General features: G+C 40.5%; 1 protein-coding gene across 1 annotated transcript in view; it reads right to left on the bottom strand.

Annotated features, from left to right (window-relative positions):
- The window catches only part of tmtc1 (transmembrane O-mannosyltransferase targeting cadherins 1), an 83169-nt gene that overhangs the window by 20687 nt on the left and 42879 nt on the right, over positions 1 to 19603 (bottom strand). The window contains 4 exon segments of the mRNA XM_039601018.1: positions 3823 to 3966; positions 5189 to 5302; positions 8857 to 9024; positions 12737 to 12858. Of these exon segments, the coding sequence (XP_039456952.1) occupies positions 3823 to 3966; positions 5189 to 5302; positions 8857 to 9024; positions 12737 to 12858 (548 nt within the window).

The raw sequence follows: 19603 nt of genomic DNA, 5'->3' as shown, positions 1-19603 counted from the left end.
CGCTCTTTTTAAGATTTTTAACTCTGTGATTAATCCTCGTGCTACCGCACACAAGGTGGTTTCTCCGGCTCTTTGTGAAAGTTTTTTAAGGTATTTTATTGAAAAAAAATCACTACTTTAAGGGCCCCGTTTTTATCAGTAGTTCCACATCAAGTTCCAGTTTCTAAATGCTCTGCTGTCTTTCAGCAGTTTGAGCCTGTGACTCTTTCTGATGTAAAGGAAATAATTGACCACTTAATCTCCAATTCCCCACATGATATTCTCCCTGCCCGTATTTTTAAGGAAGCGTTGAATACTATTGGGCCTTGTATTTTATTAATTTTGAATGCATCATTGTCTTCGGGCTGCGTACCGTCTGCCTTCAAGCATGCTGTTGTTCAACCCGTTATTAAGAAGACTAATCTTGACCCCAGTGTTCTTTCAAATTATAGACCGATTTCTAAGCTTCCTTTATGTCAAAGATTCTGGAAAAAGTGGTCTATAAACAACTTCAGACCTTCTTAGACTCCAATGGTATTTCTGAAAAATTCCAGTCGGGCTTTAAGCCTCGACATAGTACTGAGACAGCTTTGCTAAGAGTTTTTAATGATCTCCTTTTAACCACTGACTCAGGTTGCTCTGTGGTTCTAGTCTTACTGGATCTGACTTCTGCGTTTGACACAGTGGATCATTTTATTATCAAGGTTAGAGCAAGTAGTTGGCCTTAAGGGCACAGCCTTATCATGGTTTAAATCTTATCTTTCAGAGAGGTCATTCTCTATCACAATGGGGCAATACTCCTCCTCCTCTGTTCGTTTTCTCTGTGGTGTGCCCCAGGGGTCTGTTTTGGGCCCTATGTTATTCTCTCTGTACATGTTGCCCTTGGGATCTATTTTTCAAAGATAAAATATTTCTTTCCATTGTTATGCCGATGACATTCAAATTTATTTCCCTTTGAGTTTGAATGTCAGAGATCCATTGCATACATTGTTTAACTGTCTTCATGATGTGAGAACCTGGCTATCTCAAAACTCTCTAACCTTGAATGACAGTAAAACTGAAGTTATTGTCTTTGACAGCCATATTCCATTGAACCAACTAACTGTTACCCTTGGCCCACTTGCTAGCTACCTCTCCCACATTGTAAGAGACCTTGGGGTACTCTTGGATAGCTCCTTCAGATTAGAGAAACAAGTATCTACTGTGGTTAAATCCAGCTTCTATCAGCTATGTCAGATTTCTAAAGCTAAGCCTTTCCTCTCCCCCAAGGACCTTGAAAAGCTTATTCATGCATTCATTACCTCTAGACTGGACTATTGTAACTCCCTCTATTTAGGCCTCCCTCACTCCTCTCTTCACCGGTTGCAATTAGTACAGAACGCTGCTGCACGCCTTTTATCGGGTGCCAGAATGCATGATCATATGACTCTAGTTTTAGCCAACTTACACTGGCTTCCTGTGAAATTTCGCATTGATTTTAAAATTCTTTTACTCACTTATAAAATCTTAAATAACACTGCCCCTAGCTATTTAACAGAGCTTCTTCATTTGTATAATCCTATAAAAGCACTAAGATCTTCTAACCAGATGCTTTTAATGCAACCTAAGTCCAGGTTGAAAACCAGAGGCGACCGTGCCTTTGCTATTGCAGCTCCTAGACTGTGGAACAGCCTCCCTATTGCCATTCACTCTGCTGAGACTGTTCAGTCTTTTACATCTCATTTAAAGACCCATCTTTTCACTCTGGCTTTGACGTAAGATAGTTTGATTATCATTTGGTTGGTTTCTATGTTTGTCTCGTCTTGTGTTGTATTTGTCTTATTTTATTTTATTTTTTTTTAATTTGTGAAGCACTTTGATCAAAACTGTTGTTTTTAAATGTGCTATATAAATAAATTTTGATTTGATTTGATGCTGCTGAAGTGGAGCGGAGCAAAGTTACAGAGGTTTGATTACAGACACAGCTGAGCAATATTATGTAAAAGTTTACATTTCTTTGGTACTGAAAAGCAGAAATGAGATTTTCTTGTTGGAGGTAATTTTTGAACATTTTTAAATTACAAAAACAAACAAAGAAAAAAAAAAAAAAAAAAAAAAAAACAGCGGCCGACAGCACTGAACACAAGAGTAGACTGGTGCATAATAAGCAGTAAATAATGCAGAAAACAGAGATTTTGATGGTAAACTGGTCTCTGAGTGCACTGAGAGAGAGATTATCATACCATACCATAGTTTATTCATAAAGCACTTTAAAAATATATCTGTAGAGCAGAAATATAAGAGGTACCATAAGAATAATAAATACGATAAATAAATAACAGTGTCAGCTACCCACTGAGCCAAAGGCCAGCAAATAAAAATCAGTTTTTAATCTGGATCTAAAAACAACCACTGATGTAGACTGCCTGATGTGAAGAGGAAGATCGTTCCAAAGCTTCGGGCCACCATAGAGAACGCTTGGTCTCCTCTAAGTTTCAGCTGTGATTTAGGGACTGACAGCAACAGCTGCTCAGCTGACCGGAATGAACAAGGGGGGGCATAGGGTGACTATACAGGTGCCAGACCATTTAAGGGTTTAACACCAGTAAGAGGATTTTAAATTAGATTCTAAATTCAGTTCGAAGCCAGTGTAAGGAGGCCAGAACCAGAGTAATGTGCTCAAATTTTCTTTTACCAGTTGTGCCGCAGCATTCTGCACCAGTTGCAGGCGTGACAGAGAGCCCGAGCCAACCCCTATTAAAAGGGAGTTGCAGTAATCCAAGCATGAGGTTATAAAAGCATGGATGACAGTTTCCAAATCACGCCGAGAAAGAAAAGGACAGACGATGATAGAATGAAGATTTCACCACCCCATTTTCATGGCCATCAAAACTGTGCAGTGTCAATTTTTACCCCAAGATTAGTAATCGAGCTCTTCAGGTGAGGAGTCAGAGCAGCAAAGTCAACACCAGAGGAATGACTGGGACCGAATAAAATTGCTTCCATTTTACGTTCTTTAAAATGTCAAAAAATGTAGGGCCATCCATGTTGTAACATCGCTAAGACGATCAAGCAGGAGTCCAATCGAGGAGCTATCAGAGTGACTGAAAGGTAGATAAAGCTGGTAATCGTCAGCATGTAGATGAAATGAAATTTTGTGTTTTCGGAAGATCGCACCCAGTGGCAGGAGATACAATGAAAACAGCAATGGCCCAAGAACCCTGCGGTACGCCCCATAGCAGAGGGGCCACAGAGGATGAAGCCGAACCCAACTTAACAGAAAAGCTCCTGTTAGAGAGATATGATTTTATTCACCAAAGTGCCAAGATGGAAAATCCTACACAATGCTGTAGTCGAGACATCAGCAGGTCATGATGCACAGTGTTGAATGCAGCAGTCTTATCCAATTAAACAAGCACTACATGCTTACGACAGTCCATCTCTAACAGAATCTCATTCAGGTCTTTTATCTTGGTGCTAACCAACTCTTCATACAGTGGATCCAAAATCTACTCAAAGCGTTTCACTTGTTCCACATTTTGTCATGTTGCAGCCTTATTCTGAAATGAAATTCTTGTAAATTTATTAAGAATAAAAAACTAAAAAATACCACATACAGCCTTTGCCGTGAAACTCAAGACTGAGTTCAGTTTTAAAACTAAACTCAACTGAGCTCAACTTTTCAGAGCTGAAGGAAAACAGAAGTTTTAAGCAGGAATTGAATGTTGCTGATGGAACAATAAGGCATCCTCCAGGAGTAAATAAATTCAAAAAAGTTCCCAAAAGTTCAACGTTCAAACCAAAATTAGAAAGCAGTGATTAGTGGTGGTCACGTTTCAACCTTGTTGTTTGTGTATCTCTTACTTAAAGAGGTTTCCCAGGTTAAACAGAGCTCGGTTGTGCTGAGGGTTGGTTTCCAGTGCTTTCCTGTAGTACATCTCTGCCTCCTCTGGGCTGCGAGTCAAAGTGCCAAGATTGTTCATGGCACTGGCATGACGGGGGTATAACCTAAGAGCAGAAGAGGATGCTATTGATCAAGAACATTTTGTATAATCAGCATTGGAGAATGCTGGACAGCACACTCCAATTAACTGATAATAGTCTTATGTGTCAACAACACTTGCCCTACCTGAAACTTTGCGCATATGTAAGAAAAATGGTATGACACGCTCTGAAGCCATGTTTCATCTCCTCATGAAGCGGCATATTTTTAACACGTCAATGGTGGCTTCAGAGCAAGTTAAACACGTATATATCTCTGACTGCCATCTACATACTCGTTCAAGTAAAGGAGGCAACTTTCATAGAAATGAAGTTATTGATATTGTCAATGCTACTCCTAAGGCGCACCGGATTATAAGGCACACTGTCGATTTTTGAGAAAATTAAAGGATTTTAAGTGCACCTTATAGTGCGTAAAATACAGTAAGTAAAACTTAACTGAATTTAATAAGAATTGCATTATTGGGAGCCCCCAGCAGCCTAAGCCTAAAGCAGCATATAGTTAGGACCAGGCCTAACTATATAGAAAAGTTTTAAGTTTAATGGTAAAAAATAGAGAGGTTGTCTGGCTCCCAAATCATGGACTGGGTGCTGGATCCATAGAAGAGGGACCTGACAGCTGAAGGCTCTGCCTCCCATTCTACTTTTAAATACCCTATATCTCACAAGTAAACAAACCAGCAAAGAGCAACACGGTCTGTTGGGGTGTCACAGTACGATGAGGTCTTTAAGATAAGATGGGGCCCGATTATTCAAGAACTTATATGTGAGGAGAGGGATTGTAAATCTGACTACATTTTATTTTTCATTCAAACCAACACAGATCATGTTTTCAAGTAAATTGTGGTAGTTGACAAAGTATTTGCTTCATATCTTTACATGTATACATTTCATAAATGTGTACATGTAAAGTCATAAATATACACATAAAATGTTGAGGCTAAATCAGATGTGTTTTGACCATGGACAACACAAAATATGGGGGCAGCGTCTTGGTTTAGAAAGTGAAGCCAGCAGAGTTGTAAGGCAATAATTCAGCACTAAGCTCTTGATAGAGTTAAAAAAATCATTTATCCCGTGTTATAAAAGTAAATGGAAAGCTGTCCACATTAGTATCACTTTATCCAGCACGGGTTGTGTGTTTTTTATAGAACCGTACTTATGTATTCCTCTAATGTTCATTGCTTGCTTCCATAGAAGCAAAAGTATGTTTTGTGCAAAAAAATACCTGAGGGCAGTGGCGTAGTGGTGAATTGCCTCCTGGTGCCGACCGGTGTCTTTCAGGAAGTTGGCATAGTTGTAGTGGACTTTGGCATTGTGAGGCAGCGTCTGGATACCAGAACTACAATAAGGAAGGAGAGCATGGGGGAAAAAAGCACTTTTTGAGGAAAGTTCTATGAAAACTGAGCAAATTTGCAAATTTGGTTTGATGAGTGTGACAGTACCAGTCTGTGGTAACTGAGCAGTGGCTAAATTCTAGGAGCTCACTGGTCCTATAATTTAATAAACGTCATAAATAAATAACTCAGAGATACTGATATCTTTGGCATATGCATCCTGACTGGATACAACATTAGAGCAACCTGCCTAGTCCTGTGTATGTAACCTTCATTCCTGGTGCAGGACACCAGGCCGATGTGTCCTTGATCCAACACAGCTGATTTAAATGGCTAAATGACCTCAATATGGCAATATCCCAATTCAGGGTCTGCAGCCTTAAAGGCCGCATTTTAAGGCCGATTACGTTACAGCGACGCGACAACGACTGTCCCAATCCGAAGTGTACTCCAAATGCGCCGTCGATTTCCCAATATCAAGTGTAGTCCGGTGTAGACTTCGTGGTCCCATATATCCCACAATTCATAGCGCGGTGGTGGGTACTTTCAAAAGTAAGTACTGAATATTATGTCACTTAATTATGTGCGAATGTTTAATAATGAAGAACATGAAAACATTACTGTTTCCCACATGTCGGCAAAGTTATGTGACATTAGTGATGTTTGTACTAACTTGGTTTTAAAGCCTTTCAAATATACGCCATTCAATAGTCGACCTTAACCTTACAGAGAATGTGATGATTTCATGGGTAATTAAAGTCAGTCATATATCCACAAACACAACAAGCTGAAAGTCAGTGATGCTGCTCGGTTTGCAGTCCTGAATATGACGGCACAAGCAGGATTCACTGCACTGTTAATGTTAGCTATGTTATATTGCTGCCTCTGTTCGGTGGTGTCGAGCCAAACGGACTTTAACGTGTGTTTGAACGAGCTGACGGTTCACTCGTTAAGCTGAAAGAAAGATGCTTTAATCACAGGAGTCACACATGTGTCCACTGGACCATCTGGGAACTCTTCTTGTTTAGCACTCGTAATAACACAAACACTAAATCCTCCTTCTCTTGTGCTGTTTTGTAGCAGTGTGTACACCTGAGACTGTCACCTGTCTGTCTGTCCTGCACTCTCTCTCTGTTTCTTTCTCTCTGATTGTGGAATAAAAGTATGAACATGTATTTATAAGTTACACTTGTGTTTGAATCCTGCAGCTTATCACACATTTGATTTCCATGTGTGACAACTGCAAGTGTCCAGAGTGAGGACAGACTGAGGGAGCCACTGCTGCACATCATCTGTGAGGCTTTGCACCCCTGATGATCCACCAGGACAAACTCAGCAGTGTGTGAGGAAGAGGAGGAGGAAGAGCCAGGAGCAGCTGACAGATGGAGAGAATAGACAGACTGTTCCCTGTTTGTGAAGGACTGCTAGGAAAGTTTAACATAACTAATTGTCTGTCCTGAATAGGGATGGGTACCGGCATGGCACCGGTTCTGACATAAACGGTAGTAACCAGACCGAAAAGCAGCGCACATTTCGGTGCTTTTTTTTTTCTCCTGACCCAATTCTAGCCAATCATTTTACGTTTCCGAGGATAGTAGGCGGGGCCAGGTACGTACGTTCTTTTAGAGCAGAGCTACAGATTAAAAATGCCCAAGGCGAAGCGATCAAAAGTTTGGCTGTACTTCACAGCAAAAGATGCAAACTCAGCAGCCTGCAACAAGTGCTTTAAGCTGATACTGTGATACTGTCAAAGGAGGTAACACCTCAAATCTGATGAAACACCTGGCGGCGCATAGCGGTTTTTTTAAAGCCGAGAAATGCGCCGTGTTTGATAGCTTGCTGCGAGCTTGCTGTGCACATCTACTGCGGGTGGGTTGCCTGTTATTGGACCTGGAGTCAGCAACATCCCCCAAAAACCTGAAGAGTAGAGTCCTGGCCCCTAGCCCTGTCAGAAATGATGAGGATGATGATGGCAGCAGCCGCCGTTCTCCTCTGCGTGAGTAGCTTCATGTTGTTCGTGTGTAATTTACTTTGAGTAGGCTAACCACGTTATTACATTAATGCATGTAAGGTGAACTAGCAAACACCGTCGTAGTTACATGCGGCTGTCTTCTTGTTTGATGGCAGATGCTCCCTTCACCCTGGCCAAAAAGGCTAAAATGACCAAAGAAAAAGTGGAAAACAGTTAAACATGAGAGGTTTTTGGACAAAGTTTGTGTTTTTTCCATTGATTAAGCACCGCTTCCAGCCAAGAGTGAGACCATATATGCCCTATAGCTGCAGAAAAGGCTAACATTGTTATCTTTTTACAAAAAAAACAACAAAAAAAAAAAAAACAGCTGAACATGAGAGGTTTTTGGACCAATTTTGTGTTCTCCATTCTTTAAGCACCGGTTTGAGCACCGTTTAAGCACCGGCACCATTTCAAAAGTAACGGTTTGGCACCGGTATCGGATAAAACCTAAACGATACCCATCCCTAGTCCTGAATCAGTCTTATTAGGTAATGTTCAAATAATGTTATCATTCCAGTGTTTTCAGTGTGGGAGAAAGTACTCAGGGCCTTCAAGTTACACACTATGAAAGGCAGCAACAAGTTTATATGTAAGCACTGAGCCAAATTTAGTAATGCCAACATATTAAACGAACAATATTTGTCTCTTATATATAATACATCTATATATACACTGTCAAAGATACTTGTCTTTGAGAGAAGATTTAAGGTGATAGAAAATATAAACAACTTGAATCTTTACTGAAGCTCAGTATTTGAAACAGAGTTCAAGTTCACTGCTGTAATAACTAATCATGATTACTATAATACTAACTTTAATATTGGCCATATTATATTTACATTACGAAAGTGAGATGACTTTAGTCTCATGAACAACATTAGCTAATTGTTATTTACTAACTAATCTTGAAATGACTGTTCAGTACAGAAATGAAGCCCAACAATCATGTTTTACAGTCCCGTGGTCTCAGCCTCAGATACTTATATGTTCTCCTTCATTTCTGTCAAAGAATGCTGTATGAAACGTTTCCAGCGGTTGGTGTCATGGTTGCTAGGCAACCTGAGCAGTGTGACAAAGGTTAGAGCGTCCCATTTCACAAGCCTCTCACTTCCAGCCTTAGTGGTCTTTGAGTACGCAGCCCTTGTGGACTGTTAAGGCTGCAGACCCTGAATTGGGATACAGCCAACATGTCTTGAAGTTCTCCAGAGGCCTGGTAATGAACTAATCATGTGAATCAGGTGTGGTGACCCAGGGTGATGTCCCCCCCACCCCTGCTCTAAAACATAAAGCAGATATTCAGCTTTTCACTCAAAATGTTAAACACAAACTAGTAATGTTAGAATTTTCAACTACTACTATCTTAGTAGTTTCACCTTGCAGCAGAGCTTTGTGGTAACTTTCAATGGAGTCTGTTTTCTTAGATTTCTTAGCATGTCATCCGTTATATTTTCAGATTGCACTCTATTGATGGAGTAGATCTCTCTGCTGATCTAAAACTTTCAGTGTGAGCTGATAACTGTGATTAAAGTACACAGGAACTCTTACAGGAACAGGGCCTCCCTGGAGAGCCACACATTGTTCTGATGGACAGTCTTCCATGAGAACAGCAGGACCAGTAGCAGCATGGACACACTGAGAACTGCGGTGCCCCAACGGCCAACCGACGAACACAGACGACCAAGTCCATGAGCCACCAGGATACAGTAACCCATACTGCAACAGGACAGACAGTGAAGGAGGAAGAAAAAGAAGAGGAAGGAAGCAGTGGAAGGTTTGTGAAGAACAGAAAAGGAGGTAAAAAAAAAAAAAATGGATGGATGAGTTGATAGAACTCATTTAAAAGCCGATGACACTTTAAATCAACTATGTCTCATATTTCTAGTGAGGAAAAGTTATTCTGTGATAATAATCTTTAGCATTTTATCGCTTTAATCCGATGCGGTTCCAAAACACTAACATGGTGGAAGAAATACTAATGCTGATGTTTCAAAATTAGTCCAAAACCAATGGGCGATGTCTCTTTGGTTACAGCCACCTGTATGTACAGTCTAGAGTTCAGTTAGAGTTAAAACAAATCCATCTATCAGAATCAGAATCGTGTTTATTGGCCATGTATATGCACAAACACATACAAGAAATTTGGTTCCAGTAGATGGTGACTCTCAAGCACAACAATGTAAATCTCACACACACACACACACACACACACACACACACACACACACACACACACACACACACGTCTATATATACATTACACATGCATACACAAAGCTGTGTAAACCAACTATAAATAACTAATCTAAACTTATATACGTAAAATACAGAAATGAAATGAGGTGGAATGAAAACTACAGAATGTACATAAGGTGCAGTTGCAGTCTGGCAGTGGGAGCAGTGTGACAGGTCAACTGTTTAGGAGGGAGATGGCGAGGGGAAAGAAACTGTTCCTGTGTCGGGTGGTCCTGGTCTGCAGGCTTCTGTACCGTCTGCCAGAGGGCAGCAGGTCAAGAAGTCTGTGTCCAGGGTGTGAGGGGTCTGTGATGATTTCCCCTGCCTGTTTCCTGGTTCTTGAGAGGTACAGATCCTGGATGGAGGGCAGGGCGGCGCCGATGATCCTTTCTGCTGCCCGTACAGTCCGCTGCAGTCTGCTCCTGTCCTGTTTAGTGGCTGCACCACACCAGACTGTGATGGAGGAGCACAGGACAGACTCAATGACTGCAGTGTAGAACTGGATCAGCAGCTCCTGTGGAAGACTGTACTTCCCCAGTTGTCTCAGGAAGTACATCCTCTGCTGGGTCTTTCTGAGGATGGAGTTGATGTTGGTCTCCCACTCTAGGTCCTGGGAGATGGTGGTACCCAGGAACTTGAAGATCTCCACAGTGGACACCGGGCTGTCTGATATGGTAAGGGGGGGCAGAGTTGAGGGATGTCTCCTGAAGTCCACTGTCATCTCTACAGTTTTAAGAGTGTTCAGCTCCAGATTGTGCTGACTGCACCAGAGTACCAGCCGCTCAACTTCCTGCCGGTATGCAGACTCATCACCATCCTGGATGAGGCCAATGACTGTGATGTCATCTGCAAACTTTAGGAGTTTAACAGCCGAGTTCTTGGAGGTGCAGTCATTAGTGTAGAGGGAGAACAGTAGTGGTGAGAGGACACATCCTTGAGGGGCACCAATACTGAGGGACCGAGTTTCAGAGGTGATCTCCCCCAGCCTCACTTGTTGCTTTCTATCTGTCAGGAAGCTGGTGATCCACTGACAGGTAGCTGGTGACACGCTGAGCTGGGAGAGTTTGGAGGAGAGAAGTTCAGGCACGATGGTGTTAAAAGCCGAACTAAAGTCCACAAACAGGACCCTGGCATAAGTTCCCGGGCGGTCGAGGTGTTGCAGGATGTAATGCAGCCCCATATTCACTGTATCATCCACTGGCCTGTTTGCCCGGTAGGCAAACTGCAGAGGGTCCAACTGGTGGCCGAGCAGATCTAGATATAGTTATTAGCTACATTAACTGATATTTTTAAGAGCGGTCTAATTTCAGTCTGACAATAGCACAACTGCTGCTGTTACCCCAGAAGAAGTGGAAACACAGCATGGACATATTAAGAAAAGTAAGCCATGTCCTATAGGGATAGATGCATTTGGATGTTTAAGCTTTAAGTTTCAGTCCATCCTAAATGCCTCCTGGTGAAGTTAATGGAGCAACTTTACATCTAGTTAGCTATTAAAACAGTCCATAGCAGTTAGTGCATAATGTGACCAATGTCAGGGTATTATATATTGGATGCCAATACTGCTACAGTTGGCAGAATTTCCAAACCTTAGGACTATTTTGCAAACATTTCCCTTTTAGATGTTTTAGCAATCCAAAGTGATGCGATGGTTTTGATGTCTTCATTTATGCTCAACATTTGGAACTGAGTTAAACATGTTTTTGCACTATTAATTAGAAGCAGCACTATGTCAAATGCTAGCGTTTCCATGCAAAATCCCCATGAGATTTATGATCTGCTAGTTTTGTTCATACCACCACGCATTTGTCAGTAAATACGACTCATTCTAAATCACTGCGGTCTACAGTCTACATACTAGCTGTATACAGCCACAACCCAATTTCTCTGTATAAGGAAAAAAGTTTACCTGGAAGTAAACTGAAGAGACTTGTGATGATGTTGTAAGAGAGAAGCCTACACCACTAAGACAAGAAAGGAGAAGGTTTTGACTGGAGAAACTTAAATTATTGTTTATGGTTCAAGGAGGAAACCAGAAAAAGGGGTTTCCACAGTTTACAAATAAATAAATTAATAGGTAGCAAAATAAAACACGATGCTGAGGCTAAAACAAGCAGGTAGCTGAAAAGTAGTTTTGTTTTTTAAAAAAAAAATAAGTTTAAGTTTAAAAAAACATCTGGACTCAAAGTTCTTCTGAAAAAAGTACTAACAGGCCAGAATAAAAAGAAGAATACAGGTGAAGGACAAAGCATGTCATGGCTGGAATTTCCATGAGGCTCCTGAACCTACCTGGGATCCGCCCCAGGACAGGGCCACCTCCACCTCCAGTGGCTTAAATCAAGCCAGTGATTTAAGCCACATGCTGACATTCATTTAACGCCAGTTTGTCATCAACCCATTTTCTGGATTCGTCTTGGCTCACGCTCTACCTTCGGACTCAGGATACCAAGCAATCATTCTGAAAACCTGCCTGCCCTCCTGCCATCACACTCCATCTGAAGACCCCGGATCTCAGGTCAGCCTTTCCACGCCATTCAGCTCCCCTGGATTCTCGGCCCCCCCCTCTCAACACTCTGTTTCCCCAACTGCAATATGACTGTTTCCTGCCCAGCTCCAGTCTGCATCTCAGGCCCCGTTTCCTCGCCCTAGGTCTGCATTCCCCTAGCCACTTTTTCCAGGCCACGCCAAGCTCTACATTTTATTGCTTTTGTCCTTGCCACGTTTACAGAGCTTAAGTCTGATAAAATATTGTTGAACCACCTGCTGTCTCTGTTCTGGGTTTCTGCGCCTGAGTTCAACTCGGTCCCGTGACAGAGCACTTGGTTTGTCAGGTAAGATGAGAAATACTAGAATATGTTTACATTAAGACTAAAGCTTAAATCTGTGATTTAGTATTTTTGTTTTCCTAACATACAAATTCACTTTTGCAATTCTAATTGAGCTTTTTGTGGCTTATTTTTGAAAAGCTAAATAATTCTTAAAAGGTGGTAATAATAAAAATAATAATAATAATATTATTATTATTATTAAGTACCACATTTTGTCAAAGGCAATTTATTAGACCAAGGCAAACCATCTCCACCAAAAGATATCATTGTTGCTTTTTTTTTTTTAAAGCAAACAAACAAACAAACATCAGATGTAGAGCTGTGCAACTAGTAATCACTTGCCAACCAGTCTGACACGCACTCACCTCGGCATGTAGAGAACCCTTTCAGCCACGACAAATCCAACCCTAAAGAACAGGTTACTGGCAGGAATGAAGGGAAACACCAGAAACAACAATCCCACCAACACCTCCCTACTGTCTCGCCTCTGTGGAAAAAGAGAGAGAGGTGAGCACAGTCACAGCAAACAAACAAATCAAACCAAAAAGTTCCAAGTGAAGAAGCTTCAAACATCACGTGTGGAAAGTTTATTCATTTGGCAGAAAAACTATTACTCAATAACAGATCAAATACACTTGAGAACAGACTATTTATTCATCAACACTGAAGACAGGCATAGAATCAAAGGGAGAAAAATTGGAAGAGCAGATGTATCAGATCATAATCCACTGTATCTATCTGAGGAGGTGGAAAAGAAGAATGTATCTGTAAGGCTGAGTTACTACGAAATGGGACCAAAAGTCAACAAACTTCTACCAAGACAAACACAATACACACAATATAAAACTCATGAAACATATCACCTCCTGAAGATTAGTTCCATTGTCAGCATGTCAGTTATCCACAAATTTAAACTGGAGGAAAAAAAAGATTTCCTTAGGACTTGCTGAGAAACATCACTGTTTACTTCAGTGTCAGTATAAATCCACTGATACCTATCCATACATCTATAGAAGCTAAGTGACAGTTAAACTGACAAACTTTTAGTGTTTAATATATTTATTATTTTTCACAATGAAATACAAAAATACAAAGCATCAAATAAAAGTAAAAGAGGGGAGAAAAATTAAAATAAAAACCCACCCTAACAAACACCCCTGTTCGCTGTCAAGTAATCAAAAGTTTAAAAGGAAAAAACTTTCAATCAGTGCAAAATAACACCAGCCAAGGTATACAGAATAAGAAGGAAGAAAAAATAAGCAAACAAATAAAATTAAAAATAAATAAATAAATAAATAAATAAAGGTCATTCCTGAACCTGTGTAGATGGTTGGTCAAAAAATATCAAAAAGGGTTTCCAGACTTTATTAAATTTATTTACAGAGCCTCTCAAAACGAACCTAATTTAAGATGAAATAATACATCCTTAACCCAATGTGAAACCGTGGGCGGGGCTGCGTCCTTCCACTTCAAAACTATTAGACGTCTTGCCAATAGTGCAGAGAAGGCAATAAGTCTTTGACCACCTGCCGGTAGCGCCAGACCATCGGAATTGACCCCAAATAAAAATAAAAGTGGATTGAGTGACACTGATTCCAAATATGCATGACAAAGCCTCACAGACATCCGTCCAGAACTTTTGTATTCTGGGACAGGACCAAAACATATGGATCAAGGTGGCCTCTGCCAATTTACATCTTTCACACGTTGGGTCAATCTGAGGATACATCTTTGCCAATTTTGATTTGCTGAGCACCATTTTAAACTGTAGAAGGCAATGTCTTGCACACATGGAGGACAAGTGAATATTACTTAAAACATTGCCCCAGTCTGCTTCAGTAATACAGATTCTAAGATCCTCTTCCCAGGATCGCCTAATTGCAGACATAGAAGAAGAACCCAGGTGCAAAATCAGAACAAGTATTGATGATATGGCCTTTTTCTTAACCGGGTTAAAACACATAATGTCATCCATTACATCATTAGGGGGTTTATTCAGGAACCCTGGGATGGAGCCTGAAAGAAAGTGTCGTATTTGTAGGTACCTAAAAAAAAATGAGAGGGGGGAAAGTTGTATTTATTAGTCAGCTGTTCAAACGAGGCAAACGTGCCGTTAATGAATAGTTCCTTTAAAGATCTCAGCCCTCGCCTCTGCCAGCCCTGAAATGTGGCATCAGACATTGAAGGGGAAAAAAACATAGTTGGAAGCTACTGGGCTCCCTAAGCAGATCTTCAGAAGATTAAAATGTTTCTAAACTGAAAGCAAATTTGGATAGTATTATTAACTACAGGATTCTCAAAAGTCAGGCTTTTGGGTAGATGCACCTACGACAGACGATAGCAAGAAAGAACCAGAAGAGAGTTTCTCCATTTCTACCCATACGGGTCCGCTGCAATCGTGCTGATAGTGCAGCCAGTAGGTCAGACAGCGTAAATTGGAGGCCCAGTAATAATAACGGAAATTCGGTAGAGCCAGGCCCCCGTCTTGCTTTGACTTTTGCAGATGCGTTTTACGCAAACGTGGTTTCTTATTGTTCCAGAGGTATGATGAAATTACAGAGTCCAATTTCTTAAAATAAGCATTCAGAATGTATATAGGGAGGCTTTGAAACAGATAAAGATATTTGGGTAATACAGACATTTTAACTACATTCACTCTCCCAACTAACGAGAGAGGAGGCGGCGACCATTTTGACAAGTCTTGTTGCATACCGAGGTGTAACTTAGTAAAATTTTCTTTAAAGAGATCACTGAAGTTATTCGTCACAGTTATGCCTAGATAGACAAAACTATGCATTGCAATCTTGAAGGGAACAGTAATGCTTGCTAATGTGGAAAGAGGCATATTTAGAGGCAGTAATTCACTCTTGTGTAGATTCAATTTATAGCCTGACACAACCCCAAATGTAAGGCTCTAGACTAACTTTTTGACATGGGCGCACCGGTACGCCTAACTTTAAAAAGTTAGGCGTACCGGCACAAAAGTTAGGCGCACTCAAATTTTTCAACCGCATCGCTTAACACCGCAGTTTTACATGTGCACTTTCTTTGGGAGTCCATACAGACAATATTCATTTCTAAATTATTAACTAACAAACTTGTGCTTAAATTGCTTTGTCAATATTGTAGAAAATGTTAAACTTAATCATCATCTCGGCTCCTCTGACGACCTGTTTGCTGCTGCCTGCTGCTGAAAGGCAGTGGGGAGAGGGGACACGTGGGCAGTGCATTTATTGCAGCATATAATGTGTTTTCTGGATACACTGCTGTTTTTTCAGCATTCAAAGATTGATGGCACCGTGTCAGAGCTGGCTATGAATTTCAGATGGATCAGGCCTTAACTTAACACAAAACTTATCAATAGTTCTTTTCATCTTTTCTTATTACCCACAGCTACATCCACTTCTGTCAGGCCTAGGCTGCTCACTAGGGCTGGGTATCATCACTGATTTCTATAATCCATTCGATTCCGGTTCTCAAAGTCTTGATTCGATTCAGTTTAGCCTCAGACAGTCAGAAATATTATAATTCTGATCATTTATCAGTACTGATACATGTGAGACTTCATCAGAGTTGTGAACATCACAGCAGATGCCTTTGTGTCAAAGTAACTGAGAATAAAACACAGAAAAACATGAAGGAGATTTTCCTGGTCTGGCGTTTTATAGCAGATAACCTTAAAAATATTCTGCAATATTCTGCAATTTTGCATAATTTTAAGAAGTTTAAATTTCTTCAGTATTGAACAGCAGAAATTAGGCTTTCTTGTCCGAGGTCATTTAAGTGAAAAAAGAAAAAGAAAAGAAAAAGACAGCGCCGACAGCGCTGTAAACAACGGTAGACTGGTGGGTAATAAGCGAATGAATAATGCAGAAAACAGAGATTTGAGACGGGAAACTGTTCTTGAAGTACAGAGAGAGAGAGAGAGAGAGAGAGAGAGAGAGAGAGAGAGAGAGGGAGAGAGAGCTGTGCATGAAGTGCGATTTTTATCGTGATGGAAGCAAAACAGCAAAAGTCAGAGGGAATTCATGACGACATCGATCAAATGTGAAGCGTAGTTTGCTGCTTCTTTTGCTGCTGGCTCGGCGAATTTTGGTTGGAGAGACAAAACCTGCAGCTCAGAATCAGCGCAAAAAAGACGGAAACACAGCGCGGACCTGACGCATCAGAATCGCTGAGCTCCAACAGCGTGTCCGTGTTCGGGCCGTGGGGTGAGGAAGCCGAGAAAGACAAAGCTGATTCTGATGCGTCGGGTCCGCTCTGTGTTTACGTCTTTGTGTGGATCCGTTAATGAATTGATATGGCTTTATTCAAGCTACTCACCTCTCTCTTCCACCTGCACTTTCAACTGGACCATGGCCAATCAGAGAGGTCCCGCCCCTGACTATCTCTGATTGCTTTAGTCCACGATAGGGGCATAATGTGTGTCTGTTGTTGACCACACGGACAGTTGCAGAGATTTTTTTTTTTTTTTTTTGGTCGCACTCTAGAGCCCTGCCCAAATGTATCAAAAAGTTGAAGAATCTAGGGAATTGTTACCTCAGCCTTGGATACAAACAGCAGGAGATCATCGGCATAGAGAGATAATTTATGCTCAGTTCCATATCGTGAAATGCCTTGAATAGGATGATTACTTCTTATAGCTATTGCCAACGGCTCAATAGCGAATACGAAAAGGATTGGGCTGAGGGGGCAGCCCTGACGGGTTCCACGATGTAAGCGGAATGGTTTCGAATAATGGTTATTAGTGAGTACCATAGCTGAAGGACAGGCATAGAGTAATTTCAAACTGACAAACTTTTAATTGTGCAACTATATTCTTAGAGAGGGTACAGTTTACTACTACTACTACTACTACCACAGTTAACATTAACAACGTGCTAGCTGCAAATGATCATGTGCAGTTCTGAAAGCAGTCTGGTACAAACAACATTTGAATTTGAATTCATGTTGTTTGTACCAGACTTGTTCTCCAGACAGTGAAGTAGGACCGTCTGTCACCTAAATTCCACTGAATTAAATATAAGTTGTCCTCAAACATTTTGTATGTGTACATTCACAAGCACAGAGCTCTCACTCCTGCTCCACTGAAGCTTCAGTGCAAGAAAAGATCATTTAGAATATGTTGACTTCTTCAAGTGCAAAGCTCACAAGCCTGACAAAGTTGGGAAATTTTCATTGCTGAGCAAAAGTTACCAGATATGAATACAGAGCTCTAGAAAAACAGCCTAAGAACACGGCGGCATTCGACTGAATGTTATTTTCTGGCCAGGAACAGTCTGAGGATATTTTTGTCTGAAACAGGTCTCCCTTGTAAATGAGACACTGAGTATCAATGAGTGTAACTGTATAAAAAAAACAATCCGCAAATATACAGCACAGAGCACAGTTCAATAAAAACTAATCAAATCAAATATCATCTGAAATTTAGTCTTCACTGACAACCCAAGTTGGGAAAAACAAAACAAAGGACAAACAAACATATACACCAAGATCAAGTTCTTTTTCCAAAACAATTGGAGGAATATAGTTTCAGTCACATTTATACATTTATCACTCCCATCAAATGGTGAATGTTTCCATTCAACATTCAACTGGAACTGTATGAGATAAGACTGAGATGTAGAATAATAAAAAAAAAAAAGTGCTGGATTTGGGGTGAAACCCTCCATGCATGGTCTTTTTATATCACTTGTCTTTTTATAATAATTATAAGCCAATTTTCAACCTTCCCTTTATTTCAAAAGGCTAACTGATCATCTGCAGAGGAAAGATTTTGCCACGGCGGGCTGCACCGAGGTATTTTTTAAACGGAGCATACACTGCAGCAGACAGAGCTGGTTAGCAAAACAAAAGTGAGCCTTTATTAGCCTTTATTGAACAAAAGTGAGCCTTTATTAGGGCTGAAGGAAGGCAAAAAACAAGAACGCTAAGAAGAAAAACAGAAAATGACAACTACACTGAGTACAGGCTATGAATGGTAAATGGACCGGCCTTATATAGCGCTTTTCTACTCTCAGGGAGTACTCAAAGCGCACTTTATCTATACGTAGTGCTTTCTAAGTACATTCACACACATTCATACTCCAATGGATGCATCGGAGAGCAACTTGGGGTTAGTATCTTGCCCAAGGATACTTGACATGCAGACTGGAGGAGCCAGGAATCGAACCACCAACCTTCCGATCAGTAGGTGACCTGCTCTACCTCCTGAGCTACAGTCACCCCTATGAACAACTATGAAACTGTGAAAAACTCAAAACTATGATGAGTATGGTGTTGAATAACAGACGCCTTGACAGTGAGTGAATGGAAACACACAAAGACACACTAGGGGTAATCAGGGGGAGGAAACAGCTGACACAAATGAACCCAATGACGTTACAGGGGAAGTGAACCTAAACACAATGATAAAGATACAACAGACTCTTTCAAAATAAAACAGAAAACACTGAGAACATACAAAAATCAAAGAATAAAACTAAAATACACAAATCACTGAGTCGCAGACCCAGTACTGTGACAAATTTATTAGTGTTAGTCAAATTTCAGCACAGAAACAGCTTTAGTGAAGGTTACAAATGATCTTCTTATGGCCTCTGACCAGTGTTGGTCAAGTTACTTGAAAAAAGTAATCAGTAACTAATTACTGATTACTTCCCCCAAAAAGTAATCCCGTTACTTTACTGATTACTTATTTTCAAAAGTAATTAATTACTTAGTTACTTTTTAAAAACACGATTTACAACCTGAATAGGTGATAAAGTGATAGATCTTTCAGCCCAATTCTACTTTTTCTGCATAATCCATCATACAAAATGTAATCAAATGGAAAAGTCTCTTTTTAAAACTTGTTTTATTAGTTTTAATCTTTTAACTTTATGCATCAAGCAAAAATTAAATTATATGCAACATTCTCTGACTGGAAGAAATTTGTTTAACATTTAAACCTATTTTCTGCACATTCCAGCACATAAAATAAAATAGGTTTTTGTGTTTACACTCAGTCTTTCAAATAAATACAAGTAAAACACAGCAGAAAATAAATAAAATCAAAGACTCAGCGGTCCTGTTGCTCTATTTTCACCTATAAAGCAGGAGTGGGGTAGGCGGAGGTTTACCCTGGTGCAGGTGTGCCGCAGCAGTCAGTGGAAGAATCCGCGAGTTTCTCTGTGAATTTCACATTACGTCGTAGTGCACTCGCTGCTTGCTTGGAAGTTTAGGGGTTTAAA

This window comes from Oreochromis aureus, linkage group 17, assembly GCF_013358895.1.
Source record: "Oreochromis aureus strain Israel breed Guangdong linkage group 17, ZZ_aureus, whole genome shotgun sequence".
NCBI classification, from domain to species: Eukaryota; Metazoa; Chordata; class Actinopteri; order Cichliformes; family Cichlidae; genus Oreochromis; species Oreochromis aureus.
Note: the sequence above shows the minus strand (reverse complement) of the source record. Positions and strands in the feature narration are given on the sequence as shown.